The following is a 24427-nucleotide window of genomic DNA, read 5'->3' as shown; positions in this document are numbered from 1 at the left end:
TAAGGCTTTTCTTCCCCCAGGAGAATTGCATGCCACTTGGACAAAGGCTTTTCATGTGTTTTGTGTCCTGGATCCCTTGAGCAGCACTCTAGTAAAACATATGGACCTCTTCTCAGAATCATAGTTTTAAATGAATAATATAAGATACATGGAATTACAAAAAGTTAGGGGTTTCGAGGCAGTGAAGTGGATAGAGTGCTGTGCCTGGGGCCAGGAAGGCCTGAATGAAAATCCAGCCTCAGACATTTCCTGGCTGTGTGACCCTGGACAAGTCACTTCAACTCTGCCTAACTCGATTTCCTTGACTATAAAATAAGGATAAAAACTATACCTACATCACATAAGGACCAAGTGAGAGAAGATTTTGTTGTGTTTAGTACAATGCCTAGTATCTAATAGGCACTTAATAAGTACTTATAAAAATGAAAACAACTCTCTTGAAATATAATAAAAATTTCAATTACCGAGATATTTAAAAATATTTGAAAATGCCCAGTTCATAGAGTCCCAATTCTGAGCCCCATTTGCTGGGGTGCCTACCTACTTGTCCTGTACCTGTCCTTTTTCTGGCCTGTTGGACTCTTGCCTCCCATAACTTCATAGGCATCCCAGGCCCTGCTTGGCTTTCCTTACATTCCCTCTATCACATTTTAAAATGGACATTTTGCTAGTTCGAATTTCCCTTATGAAGCCAGTTCTGCTTTGATAGCCCAAATTGGACCGACCAAAGGTAGCAATTCTTTGTGTTGCTTCCCCCTCCTTTTGAAGGGTGAAATTCTCCTTAAAGGCAGCCAAAGAGTTCTTTCTCTGCTGTGCTTTCAGCAGAGGGCTAGCTCCTGTCATGACTGCACTGAGCCTGCACCCCAGTCTTGTGGCCTTGCCCACAAACTCCTCATCGCTTTCTCTCTTCTGACCAGGGAATCTAGAGTATTTTCTTACCTCAATATTGCTTCAGTTTTTTCCTTAGCCTTCATGAAATAAGTCAAGTTTGACCTGAGCTTTGAAAGAATCCCTAGGATTCTGAAAAGAGAAAGGAGAATATGGCAGGGATGGAGGTGGGGGAGAGCAAGAGCAAAGGCGTGGAGAGAGGAGATGAAGCATCATGTGTGAGGAATAACAAGAAATCCCATTTGGCCGAACTCAAGTAGGGAGATAATGTATAATGAAGCTGGAAATTTAAATTTGAATGCCGAAAGAAGGAAACTTTATTGATCCCATAGACAATTAGAAGGCGCTGAAGTTTCTTAAGGAAGGAAATGGACCAGCCCATGGTTTGGAAAATCACTTTGGCAGCTTTGTGGAGGATGATGCAGAGTGGGGAGGGACTGGAAGTCAAAAATACCATGTCAATAGTCCCAACAAGAAGTAATGAGGGCCTGGACATAAAGAGAAGGGAATATGTACCGGACATGTTGTGAAGGAGGAATCAGCAAGCCTGGGGATTGATGTTCTATGTGGGGTAAAGGTGAGCACAGTGTCAGACAGTCCTTCTAGCTTGGGATTTCTGCTGGATGCCTGCAAGGATGGTGGTACCCCTTAACTAAAGAGGGAGAGGGATTCTCTCATGGGATTGGAACCCATTTCATTCCTTGCCTTTGCCTTTCTTCTACTCATAGTTCTGCAGACCGGGTGAGATAACGCTTCACTCAGTTGTCCGCACTCTTCAGTTTTGGCGGCTTCTGCCCACTAGCGGTAGCAGCTGCCATGATGCCATTTTGTCAGGCCTTAATAAAATGCTTTTCTTCCATCAGTGAAGTGAGTCTGGCAAATCATAGTGTCTCCTTTTGGAGGAGGAAGCAGGCCTAGATGGGTGAAATGAGCATTCAAATGTCATTTAATTTATGTGTGGTAGAGCCGAGACTTGAACCCAAACAACCAGACAAACTTTTATAATCACTGGGGACACAATAAATAAACAAAAACAATACTGAAACAACCCTTGCCCTCAAGGAGTTTGCATTCTGGAGGAGACAGAGTAGGGGCATGGAAAAGAAAGTAGAGACAAGGCGACCTCAGTCTCAGCTGTCTCCAAAGCCATTATGTTCACTGCCTTGGGTAAATTGTGACTCACCCTGGCCAAGAATCTTTTTACCTGTCACTTAATAATCCCTGTAACATGGCTCCCTTCTCCAGTGTTCCAGTCCAACTAGTTGGCTAGCTGTTTTTCATACCAGGATTTGTTCTCCTACCACCACGTTTTTGTACACACTATGCTGCATGCCTGCCTACCTGTCAGAATTCCTATTGATTTTTTTGGTCCAGAATGATGACTTTTTAAAAATCTCTGTTGGGAAATCTCAGGATGAAAGGTCTCTCCATTAATGTACCATAGCAGCTGATGTGTAACTCCTAGTCTCAGGGATGCCTGAGGTGAAGTGACTCACCCAGTAGGGTCAGTGTGTGTCAGAGCGAGTACCTGAACATAACCTTCTTGACTCCAAGGTTAGCTTGCTGTTTAATCACTCTGCCAGGCTGTTTGAAAATCTTTACATGTTTGCAATTCATAGTAAGCAATTACCTAAGTTTGCTATATCTAATTATAGGTAGAAGATGGGTAGAAACCCTCCACTCCATTCAATAAGTTATACCCTCACAACATTGCCCACCTGTACATCACTTCCAAGCTGACTTAGCCCTATCAGATTTTGCTGATTGGCCTTCCAGGTATTATTTTTTTTACGTGTCCTATTGCATGGCTAAGGATTTCAATCATGCCTGATTAAAATATTGAATTCTGTCATCAGGCTTCAGAAAGCCCGCTCAAATTCTTGGGCACATTCACAGGGCTGCCAGGAGGCTCTTTGGAGGCAGGACCCAGGTTCTTTGTGCCCCCATCAGTGGTATTAGTCTGGTGAGTAGATATTGACTGAGGCATTCACAGGCAGTGAACCAGAAGGGAGCCCTCTCTATAGTGGCTGCCGGCAAACCTGTTGTGGGGGCTCAGAGCTACTCAGCTGGAACAGACTTTTTTTAAGCACAATGCACCCACTCATATTAAACCTTGCTTCAAAGAATACTGAAATTTATGACTGTTTTATTTTTTTAAAATCCATATGTAAGAAAAATGGAACGCATAAAAATTCCAAGTGCCCCCTCCCCAATAAAACAAAACAAAACAAAAAAAAACTGAATATGCCACTCCAGAATGGCTTTCAACAGTCACTGATGAAAAAAAATGACATGGCATTCAGTCACTTCATTCACAACCACAGGCCCTTCCTCTATGGAGGGAATAATGCTCATGTTTTCATGGAAACAAAGATAAGGCATTTCCCAGGGGGGAGAACAAGCCAATGTCCTCTCTGACCTTCCTTTTCCCAGGAGAACAAAGCTCTATTCACAGGATCCTAGAGCCAGCACTGGGAAGGGGTCCCCAAGGCCATCCTCCTCCTTTTACAGGTGAGGAACCTGAATCCTAGAAAGATGAAGTGAGCTGTTCAAGGTCTATAAATGCTCATTGTCTCCCTCCCTCTCCCAAGGAAAGTAAGTAGGCAGGTCCAGGGCTCGAGCAACTGCTTCACCCTATGTTTAATTGAACTCCACACCCATTTAATAATAAACCTAATAATAACCGTTAATATTTGTGTAGGACTTGGCATTTTGCCAAGCCCTTTCCATCTGTGATCTTATTGGATCCTCAGAACAGCCCTGGGAGGTAAGTGCTATTATCATGCACATTTTATAGCAAAAGTTGAGTGGCTTGCCCAGGGTCACAGCTCGTAAGTGTCTGAGGGTGGATTTGAACTCAGATCTTCCTGACGCCAGGACTGGCCCTCTCCACTGCACGTGGATAGTATTTCATGGCCTTGAGTTGTTTCGGCTTTGTAGTTGTTGTTGCTAGTAGTAAAGTATATGAATCCATACAGTCCTCTACTTTGGATTTACAATATAGGCAGTCACTAATCAATTAATAATATATATATATATATATATATATATATATATGTGTGTGTGTGTATATATATATATATATATGTATACATATATATAAAATTTACAACGTGCCAGTCATTGTACTAAGTAATGGGGATGCCAAGACAGACAAAAAGAATCCCTCCCCTCAAGGAGTTTACATCCTAATTGGGAGACGTACAAAATGCAAAAAGAACAGGTGGTTTGTCATTTCATAAGGACTGCGCAAGCAGTAGGGGAGGACCTGGGAAGGCCTCGTGCAGAAGGTTGGTTTAAATTAAAAATATGAAGGCAAAATTTAGAACTTCCTTTTACAAATTAAGAAATTACCTGTCAAGGCCTTCAATGGTATCCAGGTAATGGGGCCTAAGCCATTTCCATTTTTGTCTAGGTAGCCCCCATGCTTCTAGTGATGCCTGGCACGTAGTAGGGGTTCGGTAAATGTTGCTTGAATAAATGAATGCCTTTCAGGGTTTGAAATAAGAAAAAAAAGATCTTTAACAGGAATCTTGTAAAACTGAAGTAGAAAACATGTTGCTTCCCAATAAATTAAAAGGGTCTTAGGCCTTCTGGGCTCATTGGTCCCAGAAGGAGACTCCCCCTTCCCTAAAGCACTGACACAATCGATAATGTCATCAGAGGGATCCTTCTCTTGCCCCAGGGTGCATGGATTCAGTGGACTCAGTAATCCCTTTGGAACTGAAGGTCATCATGGCCTTACATCTGACTCTGAAGCCACGAGCTCCCCCTAGGCTGTGCTCAGATGCTTGTGCCAAAAGCCAATGTCCCAGAGATTACTGTGAATGAGTGCTGTCTGTATTGTATATAGAGAGTAAGGAGGTGAGGGGGCCAGATTTGGGAAGACTTGGGTTCCTGTTCCATCTCCAACCCATACTGGCCCGGCCACCTTTGGGAAGTTCCTTCAGCTGTCAGCACCCTGGACACCTCTGGGCTAGGAGCTGCAGAGCTGCTGCTGAGTGGGGGGATTTGTATTTCATTCGAATTTATCAAGGAAGGGATTCTTTGGTTATAGAAGCCTCTTGCTTGTGTGTGTGTGTGTGTGTGTGTGTGTGTGTGTGTGTGTGTGTGTATACGTGTGTGTACAGTTTTGGGGGGTGGGCCAGCATGTTGAGAGGGTTGCCCTCTGCATCTGTGATTAAATCATTGTGTGGAAGTTCCTAGTGTGTAAACACCCTACATGAATGCTACTCCTCTGTGACTCAGTCTTGGAAAGTTTCCTGAGACCATTATTAGGTTAAGTGCCTTGTTCAGAGTCAAAGACCAAGGAAGGATATGAACCCAGCTCTTCTTGACTCCAAGGCTGGACATCTCTATACTTTCCCTCTTCTTTTTTTCTTTCCCACCCTTCCTCTTCTTTCTCCTTCCTTCTCTCCTTTTTTCTCCTTCTTGATAATCATGGAGAAGACCACAACCTCATGTTCCTCCTGTGTGTGCCTCCATCTGAAGACCCTGGACACTCACACTGAGACCTATAGAATCAGTAACACTTGGAATCTGCATTCATCAGGTTGTTAGAAACAGAATCTTCTGGTATTTCATGGGCCAAACCTGGAAGCACGTTAAAATTAGAATTGAACTATGAAGCTTTTTCTATTTAAAATGACCCATTTGGAAGTCTGAATGCAGAATGAAGCAGGCTATTTTTTGTTTTTGTTTTTGTTTTCTTTCTCATGGTTTCTCCCATTCGTTACAATTCTCCTATATAACATAACATAACATTTCACATAAAAGTGAAAATGAGTTTAATAAAAATGTATATGTGTTTCAACAATCCAGCTAGCAGCTGCTGTGGGGGTGTAAAACCAACAACAACCAGCTCACAGCATGCTGCAAACCCAGGTTCTTTTGATCTGCTTTACTAAGGAAAGCAACGTTAAGGGGTTAACAATCTTACTTTAATCCAGCACACAAGAATCATTCACTCAGCTCAGGGGGAAAAGCCAGCACCCTGAACTTAAGAGCAAATACAAACAAATTACAAACATACATTTATAAACAGACCAAATACAATTCATAGTTACCAATATCTGAGTTCAGCTGGGAGCTCAACAACCACTGGCTCAGAGTCATGTGTCACTACTGCTACAGCTCAGAGCTCCGAAAAAGGAAAGCCAACGTCTGGTTTTATATCTTTTTCAGTGTCAAGGGTGAGTCACACCTGCGACTCACCCACATGACCTAAAATCATCACAAAAATGTGACTTAAGCTCTGATGTCACAAATACGTTACTCAAACCCGTGTAAACTAGGCTTTTTCTTGAGGCAAGGAGGTCATCAAGGACTCCTAATTTAATCAAGGAAATAAATTCCAAACTCTTTAAGGGCACTTGGTTGAATTAAGTGCTAAGAGCCCATTTTGATTGCCTATACAATATGTAGAACCTATATCAGATTGTATGCCATCTTGGGGAGGGAGAAGGGAAGAAGGAGAAAAAATCTGAAAATTAAAGATAATAAACTAATAAAAAATAAAGAACAAGAGGCTAAAAAACAAAATAAAATGACCCATTTGACCTTCTTATAAATGGTGATTGACGGCAGTCCAGAGCGAGCTCGCCTCACGCTGTTTGTAATCTAGCCTCGTTGCCCAGTTACAAAGCTGAGGAGAGATGGGCCCGTAGTACTGGGCTTGGCATGTGTTGAGTACAGTTGCATCTACCATATTATAAGAGGGGCATTGACAGACTGGGTAATATCCAAGGAGGGACAGTCAAGATGATGAAGCATCTAGAGACTATGGCCTCCAAAACACAACTGAAGGAGCTGGAGTGTTTGCCATGTGGAAGAGAAGAGTTAGGCAAGATCCAAGGGTTGTCCTCAGTATTGGAAGGCTGTCTTATGGATGAAGGATCAGATTCCTTCAGTTTGGCCCCAGAGGGCAGATCCAGGAACAATTGAAAAGTTAGACTTGAGGTTGGATTGGGGGGATGGCGATCCTGCTAATTGGAGCCATCTAAAAGTGGCTCAGACTACCTTGGGGTGGAGAGGGTACCCTGTCATTGGCCACTAGTCAAATATGCTGGAGAAGAGAGTATTGGATAGACATTGGACTAGGTAGACATTGAGGTCCTTTCCAAAGTAAAATTATGTGAAATTTGGAGAGCCCCTAAATTTCTGTGGGCTCCATAGGCATCTGGAGGAGGAAGCCCAGCCTGGAGAAATCATGGTACATCCTAACTTAGGAGGTCCATTTTTGTTTATTAACCTTTTTTCCAATTAATAATCATTTACTTTTCCCTCCTCACCCCTTCTCCTCCCATTGACTAAGGGGGAAAAAAGAAAAAGAGTTGGCGTTCAGTTTCACTGGCCTAGCTGAGGTGTGCCAACAAGTAAAGAAGAAATCCTGTGTAAATATAAGTAAATGTGAAGTGGCTCAGCCAACTCTTTGATCCCAGCACCTCTCAAAAGCTTGTTAGTTTTCTTCTCTTTTCCTTTTTTTCTTCCCTTCTTTTTTTTGGTTGGGGGAGGGTTAGGTAGAAGAGGCCAGGGTGACCTTTCTTTTTGCTCCAGGGGAAGCCCTTCCCCCGGCCCATAGCCCAGCTCTACAGACTCCAAATCCTGGAGCAGCCCAAGGAGGCCCTGCTGAAGGGTTGGGGGTCACTCTTTGTTGTCTTTGTGGCCTGTTTATTTTGTTTTCTTCTCACTGAGTCCCAGCTTCCCTCTGATGACTGCATTTCTGTAGGAGTCCCAGCCCTCCCAGGGCCAGGCTCCCAATTCTTCCAGCCCATTTGATTCGGCATTTGTGAAGCTGCACAGCCCCAGCTCAGGACACCATCAGCCTTGGCCAAGCAAATCTTCCCTAAGTGGCTGCTGCTCAGACCCTGGATCCCAGAACCCTTTTGGTAACCTAGTTACTCAGCAGGGCAGTACCTCATTCCAGCTTAATAACATGGCCACTATGGGATCATCCCTTGCTTTATAATAGGTGAAAGAAGGTTCCACAGAGTTCCTGCAGCCCCGCTGATGACTGTGAGGAGGCCCAGAGATAGGAAGGTAACTTAACTCCAGTGGCAGAGGTAGTAACTGGCAAAATCATGATTTGAATCCAGGCCCTACATTTCCAAACCCAATGCCTCTCCCCACAGTCCCATCAGCTTGTCTGATGAGGCAGGGAGGAGCCGTGAAGAACAGTGGTTTAGAGTCAAGGGATCTGCATACAAATCCTAGCTCTGCCATTTCATCTCTGGGCAACCCTTCTGGGCACTAATTTCCTGATGGAGGAAATGATTTGGTTTGCACTCAATGATGTCCAAGGATGCCTCCATCTCTAGATCCAAGCCTGTGATAACCAGTAACTCACACATAGAAGACGGAGGTGGGTGGAGGAGGAAGTACTAAAATGAGAAGCCAATGAGAGAAGAATAGTGGAGGAAGGAGGCTCAAAGGGAATGGTAATACCATTTGGGGTGTGCTAAAGTTGGCAAGGGGCAAAGGGAAGGGTGATAACAGCTTGACCCTCCCCCTCTCTTTCGAAGAGCCAGCAATAAGTTTCAAGCTCTCCTTAATTTACTCAGGGCCACTTATGACCTTTATGGAGCTTGAGCCTCCTCCCAGTAGAGAGCCAGCCTCATAGTCAGGAAGATGTAGGTTCTAGACTCACCCCTGACACATATTGGCTATGTGACCTTGGAAAAGTCATTGAACCTCTCAATGCCCAAGACAGCTCTCTAAGGCGGTAAGGTGCATTGGTAGACCAAACTACATTGGTTAAGGGAGTTTCCTGGCAATATCATGAACTAGTAAAATCCTAGATCCACTCCCTATCTCCAGCCCAGAGCAGACCAAAAACAGACCTAGGCTAGTTTCTAGCCCTGCTACTCACAATGCATAGTGGTGAAATCACTTTAGCCCTTGAGCTTCTGGGTCCTTAGTCCTAGAATGAGGAGTTTGCCATTGGGCAGCCAATGAACATTTGTGTAGGGGAGATTCCTTTCAGGAGGGGGCTGGGCCAGAGACCCCTGAGTGAGTCCACAGCCCTTCCCAACTCTCAGATTCTACCTCAAAAGGATTTTCCTGATCTCCTTATTGATTTTCCTATTATAAATACTGATCTTTTTAAAAAAAAGTCTTGGAGCTGGAACTTCCTACATGCGTTGTTCTCCCCCAAACCTTAGGATGGGAGCTTCTTGAGAGTTGAGACTGTCTTACTTTTCCATTTGTATTTACAGAGCTTAGCATGGTGCTTTGTACGTGATAAGCACTTAATGCTTTTTTTTATTCATCCATCCATCCATCTATTCATACATTCATTCATTCATTTATTCATTCCTCTTTCCTTGGGACGGCTTTGTCCCGCCTTCCAGATCACCCTCACATCAATTTGTAGCCTGGACGCCCAAGCTTAAGCCTCTCGCACAGAGCCTGGCTCTGTGTCATAGCTTAAATGTCGGGCACCTCCAGCACCAAAACCGAAACCATCCAAAATTCCACGTTCTATTATTTTTAGAACGTACCTACATGTTTCTCTCTAGTATGAATTCTATAAAGTAGAGCTTCATTGCCACATTTTCTCCTTAGAGGAATGAATGGATAAATGAACGAATGAACCATAGAAATAATGAACAGAGTTCCGCCATCCTGATTCCATCATGGCACAGAGGAAGAGCTTTCTGTCTTACCCATCAACAGCAGGCAAAATGTTGAAAAGTTTCCCTGAAGAGACAACTTCAGTGGCTGAGCAGGGAAGGAAGGTTGCCCTGTGGTGATGTATGAGGGCCGATGCTCAGCAGCCCAGCCACTCAGAGGGCGGGAGCCGCTCTGTGATTAATGGTGTTTATATTTGACACAGGCTTCCTTTATTTATCTGCAATACAGTTTAGCGATTTTTATCAACCTCCTGAATGAAAAATATTCCGTCATACCAATATTGCCGTGTAAATTGAGTAGAGTCACTTTTTATTCTATCTTTCTGCCTTATCATCCACACAGTAATTTTCTAGCAGGGGTTTGATATGGAAAGGCTGGATTTAGCCGTACTTGACACAAAGCCTCTTCAATTTCCCCTAAAAGTTCAGGCTGCTCTTAGAAATGTGTGTGTGTGTGTGTGTGTGTGTGTGTGTGTGTGTGTGTGTATTTTTAAGCTCATACTCTCTCTCTCTCTCTCATCCTCTCATCCAAGCAATTTCAGTATTTGAAAGAATAAAGATAAAATGAACAGACCTGGATGGAGAAAATACAGCTAATATGAAAACATCTAATAGCTGTAAAGGCAGTTGTAGTCAGAGCTGCTTTGGAGTGGGGCTTCGGCCCAGCACTCAGGCACGCTTGTGTAGGCCTACTTTCTCCTAATCAATCATCATCCAACTCCAATCAGCGTTGGGGCAGAGCCGATCGTTCATCCCGGGAGTAATTTCAAAGTTGAGTCTCGTAATGGACCCGTCCAGGACATTCGTCACTGCAGTAATAGAGCTAATGACACCCCAACTAAGAAAGGGGAAGAAAAATAAAATCTGTCTCCTTGTTGTGATAATACAAGAGGCTCTGGAGCAAATGGGTACATGCCTGTTTATTTCTTGAGGAATGAAAAGCACTGATCATGTAATGGGTAGAAGAGGACAATGGTATGTTTGTGATGGACTTTTAAAAAAATATTGAATTAATCAGAAGTCTGCTGTGAATCTGGCTTCTTAGATGAAGCTTAAATGTTAGATGTTCTTTGGAAACATGGAGGGGAAATACCACTCCAGAGTTTTGGCTAGAATGCTGGGCTCAGAGTTAGGAAGCCCTGGCTTCAGATCCCAACTCTGACACTTAGTGGCTTAATGATTTTGCCCCAGTTTGCTTATCTGTAAAATGGACTTAGGTGCCAGAGGAATTAGAAGGCTTAGTGAAGATTATGTCTACAGAGTAATCTGAAAACTGGAGGGCACTGTAGAAATGCCACCACGTGCTGATTCTGAAGCCAGCCCCCAGCATCCCTGTGCTGCCCACAAATTTGAGGATCATGCTCCAGTTTTTTAAGGTGAAACATGCAGAAATAATTCTCATCCCAAAAGATCTGGGACAATTAGTCTGGAAAGTCCTTTAGATAGTGGCACTCAGTAATGGGTTTTTGCAGTTTTCGGTGGTCTAACGCAGAAACTCCTGGTTTCAAATGGAAGAGGGAGGAGGGAGGGAGGTAGTGATCCCCAGACTCTGAGCTTCCTTTGGGAGGGCCTTGAGACTCCATCTACCTTCTCTTTTCTGTGCTATTCAGATTGAGACTGCCTTTTACATTTCCCCCTAAACCATTTTAAAGATAACCCCTAGGGACCTATAATGCCCTCATTTGGGACTTAGCTTGATGACTGTTATGGGTCGACCCTATGCTATGGAGTGGCACTTCCCTCTCTTTTAGGAAAATGACTAAAGAAATCCCTTCCCCTCCCCCACTCCCAGTTCACCAATCAACCAGTCATTCTACATTTGTTGAGCTGCTACTTTGTGCCAAGGTCTGTGAGAGGCTCAAAGACTCTAGCCCTGGTGGGTCTTGCATTCTATGACAGGAGATAACCAGGGTCTAAACAGCCTGTACAGGGGACCCTGACCCCTGGATAACCTAGGGGGCCTGTTATCCAGATGAGGCTTCTGGCCCTGGGCTTTGTATGGGACCCCAAGTGTGGGTGTGCACGTGCGTGTGTGCATGTGTATGCGTGTGCATGTGCGTGTAACAAAACCAAGGCTATTGAGGGTCCTGGTTCTCAAAGATGGGCCCCCATCCCCAATAGCATCCTTGCTAATGGCCTCTATCACCCTTCTCATCTCTGAAAGGCATCTTCTTTGAAGGAATGAAGAGAAGGATGAGTCATGCATGGTTACTTTGCCTGGAATTATGACAAAGAAGAGCCCAGAAAACACTCTGTCCCGGAGTTACATACACACAGATACACACACACACACATACACACACCAAAATCTTTAGCAAACAAGCCTGAGCTCTACCCGCCAGACTACTGCTGTTGATAGGGGATTTATTCCATTATGTCACTGATATACTTGTAAAAATATAAGTTAAAAAACCAAATGAGGTTCCAGGTTCTCATATTGGCCCTGAATTTCAGAGGTGGAAAGGCTAAGCACGGGTTCTGCCTGTGTGCCCCCCTCTCTGCCCCCCAGCACACCTGCAAGCTCAACCCAGCGTGAAGCCAAGTCTGAATAGTTGGAGCCCAACTGTGTGTTTCTAATTAATTATTTCCACCCCATATCCAAGACTTCCTTGCTGTGAGGCCCTTCGCTTCAACAAGAAACACTGGCTCCAAGCTCCACAGATGTAAAAATAAAATAAAACAAAATTCTCTTCTGATTGCCATTTATCCTGAATTGTCCCATCTTCCAAGTGGCCAAAGAAGCTACACTTTGCACCACCTATTCTCACCTCCTCCCTTTTGTGTACTTTGTCATCTTCAACTTGAAATATCCTTAAACAGTAGGTGGGCACCACAGCTCCTACTACAAAGATTCTCTTAAAAGAAACCAGCTGAGCTCTGCCTAATGACGAATGGAATACCAGAGCTCTGGGGGATGCAGCCATAGTGAAGGGGAAGTGCCGTGCCACTGGAGATGGTGAGAGGAGAGTTCTTCTTCAGAAGAATCTGGCTCTGAGGAAGGGAGGGTGCCTGCCTTTCATTATTCTTATTCCTCATCCTCCTCTTTTGGTTGTGCATTTATTTTGGAGAAATCAAGTCTGCTTGCATTTTTTGTTTGTTTGGTTTTACCCTGTGTGAAACACTGTCGGCAGTGAGGTTGATCAGACTCTAAACAGAATGACCTCAGTTGAAAACCAGGTATACTTACTCATGGTTGACAGAATTGAAGGTTGGCAGTTACAGCAAAAGATTTGGAAATGATCCTACTCTTGCTACCCAAGAATTTCATTGTTAGGACTATTACCTGAATGTGTTTCAAAAACAATTTAGAAAAAAGAAAGAGCTTTCTGTTCAGCATTACTTATAAGGTTAAAAATGGAAATGACCTCAATGTCCAACAATAGGGGAATGGTGGAGTAAATTGTGGTTCATTGAATCTATGAGAATCAACTAAGAGTGAGAAGTGGGAGGGACAGAAACCAATTGGGACAGATGTGAAACAAGGCAACATCTAGGGAGGGGCAAAGAAGAAGGGAGCAAAACCAGGAAAAATCTATTTCACAGGAATTGTAACTGTATTAGAGGAAAAGTAAAGGAGAATCATCCAAGAAAGAATCCTGATGAAAACACAGAAACACATAACAACAAAACTGTATTTAAAAGCTAACAAATCTAATTGATTGTATTAATTCTCAGTAGTCAGATCATAATGAATCATTTATTAAAGCTGGACAAAAATCTGTAATTGCCCCTGTGTTTTAGAAGGAGTTCCCCGTTGCAAGACAAACACCAACTTGGGCCTCTGTGGTTTATCTAGAATTGATTGAATTACTCTCTGGGTCAGGAGGAAAAGAGTAAAGAAGTAGAAATCTAATAATTAATAGCTGAACATGCAGGAGCACTGGCTGCTGCCTTAAACTGCTTGAGTGGTGTTCAGCTAGTGGACATCCCCAGTTTCCATGATCTTGCTTTGTAATCTGGGAACCATGGATGAAGAAGGGTGTTGATGAGCTCCTTGGCTAGGCAGGGTGCTTGAAACCATACCACATGAGGACAGGGGATAGGGAGTGCTTGTGTTTAGCTTGGGGAAGAGAAGACTTGGAGGTGGGAAATCCTACCTGTCTTTGCGTATTTGAAGGCCAACCAGGTATAAAAGGCACTAGATTGTAGTGCTTGTGTCCAAGAAAGGTGAGTAAGGAGCAAACAGGAAATGGCTTTTGACTCAATAGAAGAAAGAATTTGCTAATAATGAGAGCTGTGCAAAAGTAAAAGAGCCTCCTTTGTGAGGTAGTGAGCTTCCACATCTCTGGAGGTCTTCCAAAGGAAGCTGAATGACTCTTCTCAAGGATAGTGTAGAAGGAAGCTGCCTTTGTGTGGGAGTTCAGGTAGATGAACTCTGAAATCTCTTCCAGATGCCAAGATCTGATGACTTCATAATTTATTCCTCCTTGTTCTTTGCTGATATCCATTTCCAGTTTGTTGAATGACCCTGAGAACCTAGAGCCATTATGATGGAGCCTGAGCTGGCTGAGGAAGAAAAGGAAAGTTCCTTGATTTAGCATGAACAGGCCCACCATGACAACGTTTCTTGAATTCAACATTAATTTCATACAAAAGTCACACCTTCCCCAAGTCCTTGGATTTACTCTATGGTGGTGGAAAGAGAGGGGAGAAGGGCTTTGGCCATACGCAAGTCAGGTGACACCATCTCCCTATAGCCATTTTTCCTTCTGAAAAACAAAGAAACAAAGAAATAAACAACAAGAAAAACAAAATAGGATTTCTTCAAAGGCCTCCCCCAAGGGGGGAGTATTCACAAGATGTTTGAATTATTCAGAAAAAGACATGAAATTGACTTTTTAGAAATCATTTTCTTTTATTCATTTCTTCGCTCCTAGAGTGATCAGAAAGGTGAACAGCTAAGCACAAAAGCAGATGGGTTGGTCACATGGTGAGAATCCAGGGTGAGCACTGATCAGTTCACATGGGCCATTTGTGACTATGGGATTTAAAGAGATACCAAGGAAAGCCCCTCGCATCTTTGTTCATAGTAGTGAACTTTTTGGATGACAATATTCTGTGTCTATTAGAAAATGAAGATAGTTTTGGAGTTCATTGCTTAGGGTTTTTTGGGGGGGGATAAAGCCCCTTATTTGTTTTCAAGAGCAGTGTAGGATATGGTTCTTTCTGAAGTTTGAATCATCACAAGGCATCAGCTTCTAACTGACTATGGCTAAGGGCCAAGGACAGAAAGCTGCTCTCATCTGGGCATGTGGGCTTGCAGAAAACCAGCAATCAGCAGACTTCGTTATAGTCATTTACTTTGGATCCTGACCCCTGGAGTTTGGTGGCCCGGGCCCATAGGATAGCCTTCTGGTTAAAAAGCAGAAAACATATCTCCCATGATTAATTGTGTTGTTTCCTTAAGCACTAAGAGTCTTTGCTTTTGTTTAAACAAAAACAAAACAAAACACCTCTGACATTAGATTTTCAGTAAGAAAATGTCTAGTACCTTGAAATGATTTTATCTGCTACCTCAGAGAGATGACATTAGAAGGCCCTTTCTTCTTTGCCTACCAAAGCCCTACTTGCCCTGGAGATCCCTTGACCGAGGCTTTTAGTCATTCTGGAATCTCCCAGATGAAAGGCCACAGAGAAGGCATCCGTGCCAAGCCCTGCATGGACAAGAATCCTCTATAAAGTGTGCTTGACAAATGACTCCAGCCTCTGCTTGAAGACTCCTAGTGCAGGAGAAGGAAGCTACTATCTGCCAAGGCAGCCAAGCCTAGTCCACGCCTCCTTCATGAAGAGCAGAAACCAACTACTTTGCAACCAGAATTCAATGCTCTCCCAACTGAACTCCTTAGAGTGGCTTTTGTCTGTAAAAATCCAACAAGTGCCTAATTATGTTCAAAGACAGAAGCTCTACATAAAATCATTGAGTTAGTGCTAGAAGGGGCCTTAGAGGTGGTCATTTAATAAAAATCTCTTATTTTGTAAGTGAGGAATCTCAAGCTCCAAGAGATTCAATTCCTGACCTCAGGTCCCATGGATGATAGGCCAGGGTTGGAGGGCTATGCTGCATGGAAGGCATGCTGGGCTTTGAAGCACAAGGTCTCAGTTCAAAAACCACTTTTTATACTTAAAACCTGTGGGACTGAGGGGAAGTCACAACCTCTCTGTTCCTCCACTTCTTTGTAAAATTCAGGAAGGAAGAGGAATGGATGACCTCAATGGCTTCCTCCAGTTCTAGATAGATTTATGATCCTTTTTTCTTTCTTTGCCAACCCAAGATGACAAAACAGCAATCCTTTATTTGTTCCCTGGCTGCAGGACCCCCATATGGAAGTGCAGGCCTTTTAAAGGCTTGTCAAATATTTACCAGTTCTGGTTTATAATGGGTCTTATAAAGCTGTCTGTCACTCATGTTGTCTTAGAGGCTTTTCAGCTGCCTCTGCTAGACCTATCCATCCCACACCCCTTCCCAGCCCTAGTCTTCTCTGCTCTTCTGGCCACTGCTCTGGGGGATGCTTACCCAAGCACTGAGCACAAATTGACTTTGGGATGGGGGAAAAATGAAATGCTTGCTGCTGTCTCTCCCTCCTTCCCCTTCCCTCTTCTTTCCTCATTCCATCCCTTTCACCTTCCCCCTCTCCCTCTCTTCCACCTTCCCTCTCTCCTTCCTTTCTACTTTCCCTCTATCCCTCCTTTCTTCCTTCTCTCTCTCACTCATTCCTTTTCCCTTTCCCTCCCTTCCTCTTTCCTTCTTCCCTCTCTCCATCCCTCCTTCTCTTCCTTACTCCCTCCTCTTCTCTCTCTCTCTCTCTCTCTCTCTCTCTCTCTCTCTCTCTCTCCCCCTCTCTCTCTCTCTCCCTCTCTCTCTCTCCCTCCCTCCCTCTCTCACCCCTCCCTCCTTCTTTCCCTCCCTGAGTACTTAGCAATTAATAATAAATTCACCAAAAATTAACTCCAAATTCTGGAATTATTGGAAAATACTCATGCTCAGAAATGTTTTTTCTAGTACTACTGATTTTTTAAAGAAAAGAAAATATATAATTATGTAGTTTTTTAAATGAACATTGATAATCTTAGATGTGGAAGAACTCAATGAGAATTGTGTGCAAGCCAGCCTGCAGAAAACAGACCTTCAATGTTGCTTTAGGGAGTTTCTGAAAATGCGTTAGCCAGCGAGAGAATTTGCAAGAAATGCTGGGATTAGGAGCATCCTTCATTCAGCTGCTGCGGCTATCACTATTACTACTGCTTCTGCAACCACTACTATTATACTGAGGGGGAAGAGGAAGACAAAGAGGAAGATGAAGGGCAGCAGAGGCCATAGCTGGTTTCAATCCTCACTCAGACGTTTACTTTCTGTGGAACCTGGAGAAATTCATCTGACCTTTTCTCAGCCTGTCTCCTCACTTGTAAAATAGGGATCATGATAGGGCTTTCCTCACAGCGTTATTGTGAGAATGAAATAAGTTAACAAATGTAAAGTCTTTACAAAACTTAAATTGCCATAAATAAACCTAGCTATTGTCATGAAGCAGGGCATCTAGCTAGCACAGTGGCTAGACCTCTGGGCCTGGAGTCAGGAAAACTTGAGTTCAAACGCAGTCTCAGACACTTCCTAGCTGTGTGACCCTGGGCAAGTCATTTCACACTGTTTGCCTCAGTTTCTTCATCTGTAAAATGGGCTGGAGAAGGAAATGGCAAAGCCCTCCTATGTCTTTGCAAAGAAAATCCCAAATGGGGTCAGGAAGAGTCAGAACTGAGTCAAATTACTATTGATGATGATTTCGGTTATTTCTGCAACAGATTGGAAGATGTCAACATTACGCTTTTTCTGTAAACTAGCCAAGAGATCTTGGTAACAGATCTTATCACGGACCTACAACCTGTCTCCAGGTGGAGCTTCAGGGACTCTTGCAAATAAGCACAAGTCAGAGCTTTACTCTGCCCTTTCAAAGTGTCTTTCTTTCACCAGGTACATTTATTTAATTATGAATGAAATGCCAAGATTGCGAGAAGATTTCAGTTTTTGAACCAGTTGTCCTTTTTTAACATCTTTCCATGAGGTGGGGGTGGCTGGGACAAGCTGCAGAGTTCCTTCCCATTATAAATCAGTAATGGTCTTCCCTCCAGTATTCAACAGCTCTGCTCGGTCATTCAAGACACTCTTGCGGGAGTTGGAGATAGCTGCTTCCCAGGGACGGTTGTTGTTATCCTCATTCCTATATCCTATAGAAGAAGAGTCATTTGTGTCTGCCCCCCCCACCCCCCACAGCTGCTAAAATGTAACTGTCACAAGCAGAAGTATTGGACTCATTCAAAAGAAGGGAGAAACAGAAAGACACACAGAGAAATACACTGAGACAGAGAGAACGAGATCCAGGAAAAGAGACGGAGAGAGACAAAGAGAGCTATAGACAAAGATACAGAGAAACACACACAGAGACATAGAGACAGAAGAATAAGAGTGTGGAGAGATCGTCTCATTCCAAGCCACAGCCCCTTTTCAAAAGTGGAGAGGAAGTGGACAAACCAGTGTGGGTTTCTATTCATTATAGTTGCTAAGTGAGGCCTCCATGGGAAGAGCTTTCCCCTAAGATTACTTCCTGCCAGGTTTTGGTGAACTCTGCATTCTTTTGGTCTTTGAAGTGGAATTGGAGGTTTGGAGTTGGATAAAAGTTACCCCCACCCCACCTTGTTCTTCTGCTCATTCTTAAACCTATACCTTCATAGTAATTTCCCATTCCCTCTCAGTCTTGGTTCATGGAAACCACCCTTGGTTCGTGGGAAAGTCAGTGGACCCCAAAAGTATTGAGTCGATCCCAGCCAGGCCACATGGATCATTTGCCCAGAGATTTCATAGTTGCCTCTCATAAAAGAAGGAATGTGGTTCTGGGCAAGTTGGCCCTTGGAGACACCATTGTCTGATCTTTCTGGTGACTCCAGGCTTGCTTCTATGGGCAGAGACACTTGAGAAGGGACTCAGGTCTGTTCCTCTCATCAAAAAGCTGTAAAAAAAAGATGTTTTCTGGAGAAACAAGTTATTCTCATCAAATGAGATCATAAACTCCTGCCTGAACTCATTATCATCAGGACCTTGGCATGATCCAGAGCACCCCATTATTTTCCCACTAGCCAACCCCCAAATGCTCAGTTACTGATTGTTTGCAGAAAGCAGCTAATCAGGGAACAGCATTAAAAGAAAGAAAATAAAACAACTCATGCCTGCAGGAAATTACACAGATTGCATGCAGCACCATCAGGGAAAACAAAAATGTATATTCAAACTAGTAAACCCCAGCTCTGTGGGACTGGCTTTCTTCCTGATGGTGATGGACTGTGCTCAGGGTCTGGTCACAGGCAGGCCATGTGCCTGGAGCTATCTTTACTCTGATTCTTGGGCAAGGATGAAGCCTGGCCTCCTGGGACTCTCTCACCAGGGGCAAAGAGCTTCACTTTGGGGTGTTTGACTCTCATGCATTATGGACACTAAGAATTAAATACCAGCTCTAAGCAGTCAGTCTTCAACCACCCTGCCCCCCCCAACCTGCCAGTTCTCACTGGAGGGCAAAAGATGAGAATGGTTCTACAGAGATCAAACTTGGGGCTTAAAGAAATATGACGTCAAGAGGAATGGACAATAGACCAAAGAACAGCATTTTTGTTCTCTGAGATCTTTAATTGGGATTCCCTTTTTTTTCTGGGTTGTGGTGGGGTGGGGATACACATGCTGTCATGCTTGTTCTCATTTATTTTGGTTTCTGAACCAAATCATGGGATGTTCCATGGATCAGTCCTCTTTCCTGAAGTGATCGGGCAGGAGCCAGCCTTCAGTTCCTGTGCTGACTCTGTGGGGCTTGTACTGCCAAGTATGGATGCCTGGACTTTCCCAGAAGTTTTAAATTAATCATTTTTTTCTTAAATATACCCTCTCCTTACTATATATCAAAATGTTTTTCTCTGTTTTTATTCCAGGCCTTCTGCATTATCAAGTAGCCCAACATATTCTGACCTGCCCTTCATTAGGATCTCCCCACACAGAAACCCAGCAGCTACTTCTGAGTCGCCTTTCAGCCCCCCGCATCCGTACATCAACCCTTACATGGACTACATCCGCTCCCTGCACAGCAGCCCATCTCTGTCTATGATCTCGGCGGCCCGGGGCCTCAGCCCCACTGATGGTGAGTCTGTGACCAACAAGGATATCAATATTCAGTGTCCTCTCACTGGACGGCAGGCTTCTCTGGGGATCCTTTTATGGTCATCTTCCCCCACTAGAATGTAAGCTCCTTGAGGGTAAGGACTGTCTTTTTGGCTTGTGTTTGTATTCCCAGTGCTTGGCATAGTGTCTGGCTCTTGTAAACACTTACTAGGTCTATATTCTTCCTTCTTCTCTCCCTCCCTTCCTCTTTCCCTTCCTTCCTCCCTTCCCTCTATCCCTCTTTCCCTCCCTCACTCTTTCTTTCCTTTCTCACGTCATTTTGCATTTGGCATAAGGAACATGATGCGTCCTTTGAGGAAGGTTATACCCAGACTGGAGGTCAGGGGCTTGGCTTTTCCACTTCTCTGCATCCTTACATATTTGGAGGATATATTTGCATTTATTTAATAGAGAATAAGACCTATTTTAAAAAAAAAATCAAAATTTATGTTTCCTTGCCCATGAAACAATCAATAAGCATTCATCACGCACCTGCTATATGCCAGGCATGGTGCTAAGTTCTCTTCTCATCCACATCACATCAGAATGGTCAGTGTTCTTGTTCAACAGTAACTGGAAGTGGGTCCTGGAATTATCAGGATTCTGATGGGGTACAGAACAACACATAGTAGGCCAAGTGCTGGACCTCAGAGACAGGAGACCTGGATTCTAATCCTGCCTGTAAGGGTGAGGGACTTGCCATTCTGTCCTCGTTATCTGTTGAATTCTCCACCTAGCTTCCAAAGTGATTTACTTCAAATGCAGGCTTATATGTCTCTGCAATATTGATTGAACTCCAGTGGCCCTGATTATCTCTAAGGTCAAAGAGAAGCACTAATCTTTGGCATTAAAGCCTTTCAGTGGCCCTGTCTCATGTTCTTAGCCCATGAAGAGTATCCCATCTCCTACCCCTATTCCTAGAATGCCTTCTCTCCTCACCTCTACCCAGGTAGTGGATTGGAGAGCTAGACTTCAGAAACTGGAATCCTTCAAATCCAAGTACCACTCCCCTCTGTGAGACCTTTCCTGACTCCCCCACATCCTAGCTCTCCTACCCGCCTTGACAAATATTATGTAATAATTATGTATATCCCTGTAGATATTCTTATTGTCTCTGCCAGCTAGCTTATAAACTCCTCTATGTCAGAATCTGTTTTGTTTTCTATCACTATTGGTTAGCATGGTGCCTGGACATGCTGTGCTCTCCCTCAATAAATGCTTCTTTGTTGATGTCTTCCATGTATGTCTCCCCCCAGGCTCATTATCCCAACTTCATAATCATTGTCTGGCTGAGTCCCCAAAGGGCACCATGCCTTTCACAAATGTAAGGGTAACCCTAAAGGGTTGGAGTATTGTCACTCAGGATCCCCATCCAGTGTGTTTCCCAATCTTATTTAACAAGTTGGTATCTTCCTTCCTTCCTTCCTTCCTTCCTTCCATCCTTCCTTCCTTCCTTTCCCTTCCTCCCTCCCTTCTCCTTCCCTCTCCCCATCCTACATAAGATTACCTCACCTTCCACATTAACTCTTCCATGAGCCCAAGTGGAGTCACCCAAGACACTCACAGCATAGTGACCTAAAAATCTTAGTTCCACTATCTCCTAGGAGCAGCCCATCTGTTTGGAGGGTGGGGCACAGGCTGGAGAGGTAGATTACATGCCCAATAGTCCTTCACCTTGAGAGATGGAGCAGGCAAAAGATATTGCCCAAGCAGTGATGATATTGAAACAGAATCCACCTTGTTGCCCCATCTTTTTATTTACTTTGGACAAGAACTATGATTTCCTTGTGATCAGAAACTCCCAGTAAAGCAATTCCCCCTGCCACCCCCAGTTGGTAACTGCAGGAGAGTTACCCTAGGGCAGTGAGAGATGAAGTGCCTCCTCCTGGGTCCCTCAGCTGGGATCTGTCCCAGGTGGGCCTCACAGCCAGTTAAGATGTTCCTGACTTTGAGGTCAGTTCTGTGACTACTCGCCAAGGCATGGCCTTTCCGGCATCCCATTTTGGCAGTCCAGAAGGAGAAAGTGTGGTTCTTTCTCTAGTTCTGCTAGATGCTTGAATTTCCCATGGTTGACTTCAGCTGTCAAGGAGATGGGAGGACAGGGGAAGTGAATCAGGAGACACCAGGAAAGGAAGCTCCAATAGTTATTACATCCACAAACAAGAGAAGGGAGACAGAGTAGCTGAGGAGAATTTAGGCCCTGGGCCAGGGAAACCACAACACTTCCAGATTTGGCGAATTTTGCCTCAAGGCTGGTGTAAATCATGGTCCTGTTAGCCCTTCCCCTACTTTAATTACATGGGTTAGGAATGAAATGGATTTAATTGTATAGCAGCACTTTGATGGCCAACCTAGGCTGCTTCCCTGCCTCCCAGGCATTTAGCTAATAAATAATAAAATTAGGATAGCTTATTTTTCTTAGTCTCACATGGATTATTTTATCTAAGCCCCATAGAAACCTTTGAGGTTGGCAAGCTAGGTATCATCAGGTGGCATAGAGAGTGAACTCTAGACCTGGAATTGAGAAGCCTTGGGTTCAAATTCCCCCTCTGACCTTTAATAGCTATGGGGGCAAGTTGTCTGACCTTTCTTGGCCTTAGTACTCCCGTCTGCGAAATGAAGGTGCTGGCCTCAGATCAGAGGTTTGCAACCTTTTATTGCACAATCATTCTTTTTAGTGATCTGGTGAAACCTCCAGGCCCCCTGTCAGAACCTTGTTTTTAACTAATTGAAAGAAATATTAGATTTCAGTTAGAGGTTAGTAAAAAGTGAAGAATACTTTTCTCCCATCTGAGTTCACAGACCTACTGAAATCTACCCATGGATCCCTGGTGAAAACCCCTGGACTCTTGGGGCCCTTCTGGCCCAATGTCTCAGATCCTCTGAGCTCTCTGGGACTTGGTCCCCACAGAAGACCTCTAAATTAGGTAGGGAGGAATGGACTAAATCATTGCTCTCAGAGGTGAGAAAACTCAGGATAAAGGCATGTAGTGGTCCTCAGGGGTAGCCAAGAACACTCCAGACTTGGCTTTGAGTCTCACCTCGGACACTGGCTACATGTGTGGGTTTAAGCAGGTCACTGTCCCAATCTGCGTTCAATTTCTCCATTCAGAAAATATAGTCATCCTGGCAGCACGGGCCCCATTGGGGTGCTGGAATGAGGGAACATGTAAATCATTTTGAAGATTTTAACCCAGCCTATAAATGTCGATGATTGTCATTATTATTCTCTTGGAACTTACCATGATTTCTATGCATAGAAAATGCAGGAAGAGCTAGATGAGAGCGCCCTCTTCTCCCCTCCTCCCAGGTACTTGCCTTCTGCCACTCTCTCCTCCTTCAGCCTTGTCTCCCATGAAGAAGTGGCCCTTGACCTTGCCAAGGCCAACCCTCTACAAACCCAAGTGATTCCATTCCATCCTATCTCCTCCAAAGGACTGCCTCATCTGGCATCCCCATTCTACCCCCTGATCATCATCATCACCATCAACATCACCATCACCATCATCATCACCACCATCACCACCACCACCACCACCATCACCACCACGACCACCACCACCATCACCACCACCATCATCATCACCACCACCACCATCATCATCTAATATTAGATATAATCTCATAATAATAATCTAATATTATAACTAATATTAATATAGTACCCCTAAGTGCCAGGCACTGGGATAGTCACTTTACAAATATGATCTCATTTGATCTTCACAATAATCCTGGTACACAAGTAGGAGCCATTATTATCCCCGTTTTACAGATGAGGGAACTGAGGCAAATAGAGATTAAGTGGACTTCCCAGGGTTGTACAGCTAATAAATGTCTGAGAACAGATTTGAACTCAGCCCCTTCCCAGTTACCTACCAATATGTTCATGACTCCCTAATAAAAAACAAAAACAAAAAAAAAAACTTGAACCATCAATTTCTGCTAGGTATCTTTCTAGACCTCTCCCACCTTTTGTGGCTAAATTCCTTGAAAAGGCCACCTACAATTAGTTACTCTACTTCCTTTCCTCTCCTTCTCTTTCTAACGCTTTGCGGTCTGGCTTCTGACCTCACAATTGAACCAAAACAGCTTCTCCAAACTAACCAGTAATCTCTAGTTACCGAATCTCCTGGCCTTTTGCTAATGGTCATCCTTCTTGACTTCTCTGGTCCTGTCAGTGACCATCTTATGACCTGATCCTCCCTTGGTTTCCATGGCATTTCTCCTGGTCCTGGTTCTCCTCCTACCTCTTCAACCTCCCCATTTCAGTCTCTCTGATGATTATTCACCCATGTCACAAACACTAATCATGGGGGTCCCTCAAGGCTCTCATGGACCCTCTTCTCTCTCTATGCCATCTCATTCAGTCTCATTAACTCCCCTGGGGTCAATGATCATTTCTATGTGGATGATTCTCTGATTGATACATCCAGCCCCAACTTCTCTCTAATCCTTGAACCAGATGTCCGATAGCTCAAACTCAGCATATTCATACCAGATTTCATTTTCTTTTTTCCCATGCTCTTGCCACTTCTCTGCTTGCCTATCACTGTTCTGCACACCGCCATACTCCTAGTCACCCATGCTTTGTTATCAATGTTGGCATCCCTATCAACTCTACACTCTCTCACCTCCCCCCAAGTCAAATCTTATTTCTACCTTAAGAACATCTCTGGTCTGCTCCTCCTTCTTCTGGATGGTACTTCCACCCCCTAGA

The 24427-nt window shown here is 44.0% G+C and overlaps 1 protein-coding gene across 1 annotated transcript in view; it reads left to right on the top strand.

Annotated features, from left to right (window-relative positions):
• GLI3 (GLI family zinc finger 3) overlaps positions 1–24427 on the top strand; it is a 273969-nt gene that overhangs the window by 167308 nt on the left and 82234 nt on the right. The window contains exon 4 of the mRNA XM_036738670.1: positions 19485–19690. Within this exon, the coding sequence (XP_036594565.1) occupies positions 19485–19690 (206 nt within the window). The remainder of the gene's footprint in view (positions 1–19484; positions 19691–24427) is intronic.

The sequence above is a fragment of the Trichosurus vulpecula genome, chromosome 9, assembly GCF_011100635.1.
Source record: "Trichosurus vulpecula isolate mTriVul1 chromosome 9, mTriVul1.pri, whole genome shotgun sequence".
In the NCBI taxonomy this organism is placed as follows: domain Eukaryota; kingdom Metazoa; phylum Chordata; class Mammalia; order Diprotodontia; family Phalangeridae; genus Trichosurus; species Trichosurus vulpecula.
This window is presented reverse-complemented; position numbering and strand designations above follow the sequence as displayed.